This window comes from Geotrypetes seraphini, chromosome 16 (assembly GCF_902459505.1).
Source record: "Geotrypetes seraphini chromosome 16, aGeoSer1.1, whole genome shotgun sequence".
Taxonomy (NCBI): domain Eukaryota; kingdom Metazoa; phylum Chordata; class Amphibia; order Gymnophiona; family Dermophiidae; genus Geotrypetes; species Geotrypetes seraphini.
Genome location: NC_047099.1, coordinates 14,933,629 through 14,935,112, shown reverse-complemented (window position 1 = coordinate 14,935,112; position 1,484 = coordinate 14,933,629). Strand labels below are relative to the sequence as shown.

Below are 1,484 nucleotides of genomic sequence, written 5' to 3'. Positions count from 1 at the left end.
TTATGTAATTAAGAAATGGTTTGGGATAACTACATTGTAGAGAGTCCAAATCCTTTGATCTTAATGTTCTGTTATATGCATTTTCAGTTTTCCATTTTGAAATAAAATTCATGAAACTAAACAGTCAGTAGCTATTTTTTTTGTGTCTTCTTTAAACTTAATATGTAAGATGATTTTCTCTATTAAAATCTGCCAGGCTTTCACTGAACAGGATGGTGTGGAATAATGACACTTTGTTCCCTGGATTTATCCTTTTGGGATTCTCGGATCTCCCAAAGCTGCAACCCTTCATTTCTCTGGGACTTTCCCTTCTCTACCTCATTTCAATTTCAGGAAACCTCCTCATAGTCACAGCTGTATGTCTGACTTCCCGTTTGCACACCCCCATGTACTTCTTCCTCTGTAATCTCTCCTTTTTGGATCTCTGCTGTACCTCAATCACCATCCCAAAAATGATTGCATGCCTCCTGACAGGGAATAATGTGATCACCTTCATAGAATGTGTGACCCAGTTGTATTTCTTCCTGTCTTTCACTAGCACTGAGTTCTTTCTGCTCAGTGCCATGTCTTATGACCGCTATGTGGCGATCTGCAACCCTTTGAGCTATGCCCTTATCATGAATAAGAGAATCTGCATTTTATTGGCAGCTGCTTCATGGATTACTGGCTTGTTGGATACAGTGCCCTACATGGCCTTTATTTCCCGACTCGTATTCTGCCATGACAACATAATCAATCATTTTTTCTGCGACCTCCCACCTCTAATGGACCTTGCCTGCAACGACATTCACAGTTTCCAACTTACTATCTTTATTGAGGGTATATTCATGGGTTTCATCCCATTTCTCATGACTTTATCATCCTATGCCTACATAATTTCTGCCATCTTGAAAATACGGTCTTCACAGGGTAGACACAAGGCCTTCTCTACCTGTTCCTCCCACTTGATTGTCGTCATTCTGTTCTATGGTACCGTTATCTGCATGTATATGAGACCAGCATCACTACAATCACCAGAGCAGGACAAGCTCTTCTCTCTACTCTACATGGCTGTGATTCCCATGTTAAACCCCATTATTTACAGCCTGCGGAACAAGGATGTTAAAAGTGCGCTCAAAAAAATGTTTGATATATGTTCAAAAACTATAAAATTCAAGGAGGACCAACAAAGAAGCCAGAAGTAATCTCCCAGATAGAAGAGTTCCACCAGGTCCACATGTTGAACTCTGATCTTGATTTGATTACCTTCCTGGTTCATGTTCAATAAACTTGAGGAAAACAGAAACATAACTCTGAATAAGTATATGAACAAATAAACTCATCTTCCTTTAAATAGTAATTCTAGGCAAATTTATCAACATATTAGCTTTGTACTTCAAAAACATAAACCAAGGAAGGAATGTGATTAACAAAATGCTGATACAATCATTTATTTGAAACTAGTGTTTAAGCCCGTTACATTAAATAGATGCTAGAATATGTGT

The 1,484-nt window shown here is 38.4% G+C and overlaps 1 protein-coding gene across 1 annotated transcript; it reads left to right on the top strand.

Moving 5' to 3' along the window:
- Positions 1–212: 212 nt before the first annotated feature.
- LOC117349721 (olfactory receptor 1019-like) lies at positions 213–1,184 on the top strand. The gene has a single exon (XM_033923312.1). It carries the CDS (start codon positions 213–215, stop codon positions 1,182–1,184), a length of 972 nt encoding a protein of 323 aa, XP_033779203.1.
- The last annotated feature ends 300 nt before the right edge of the window (positions 1,185–1,484 follow it).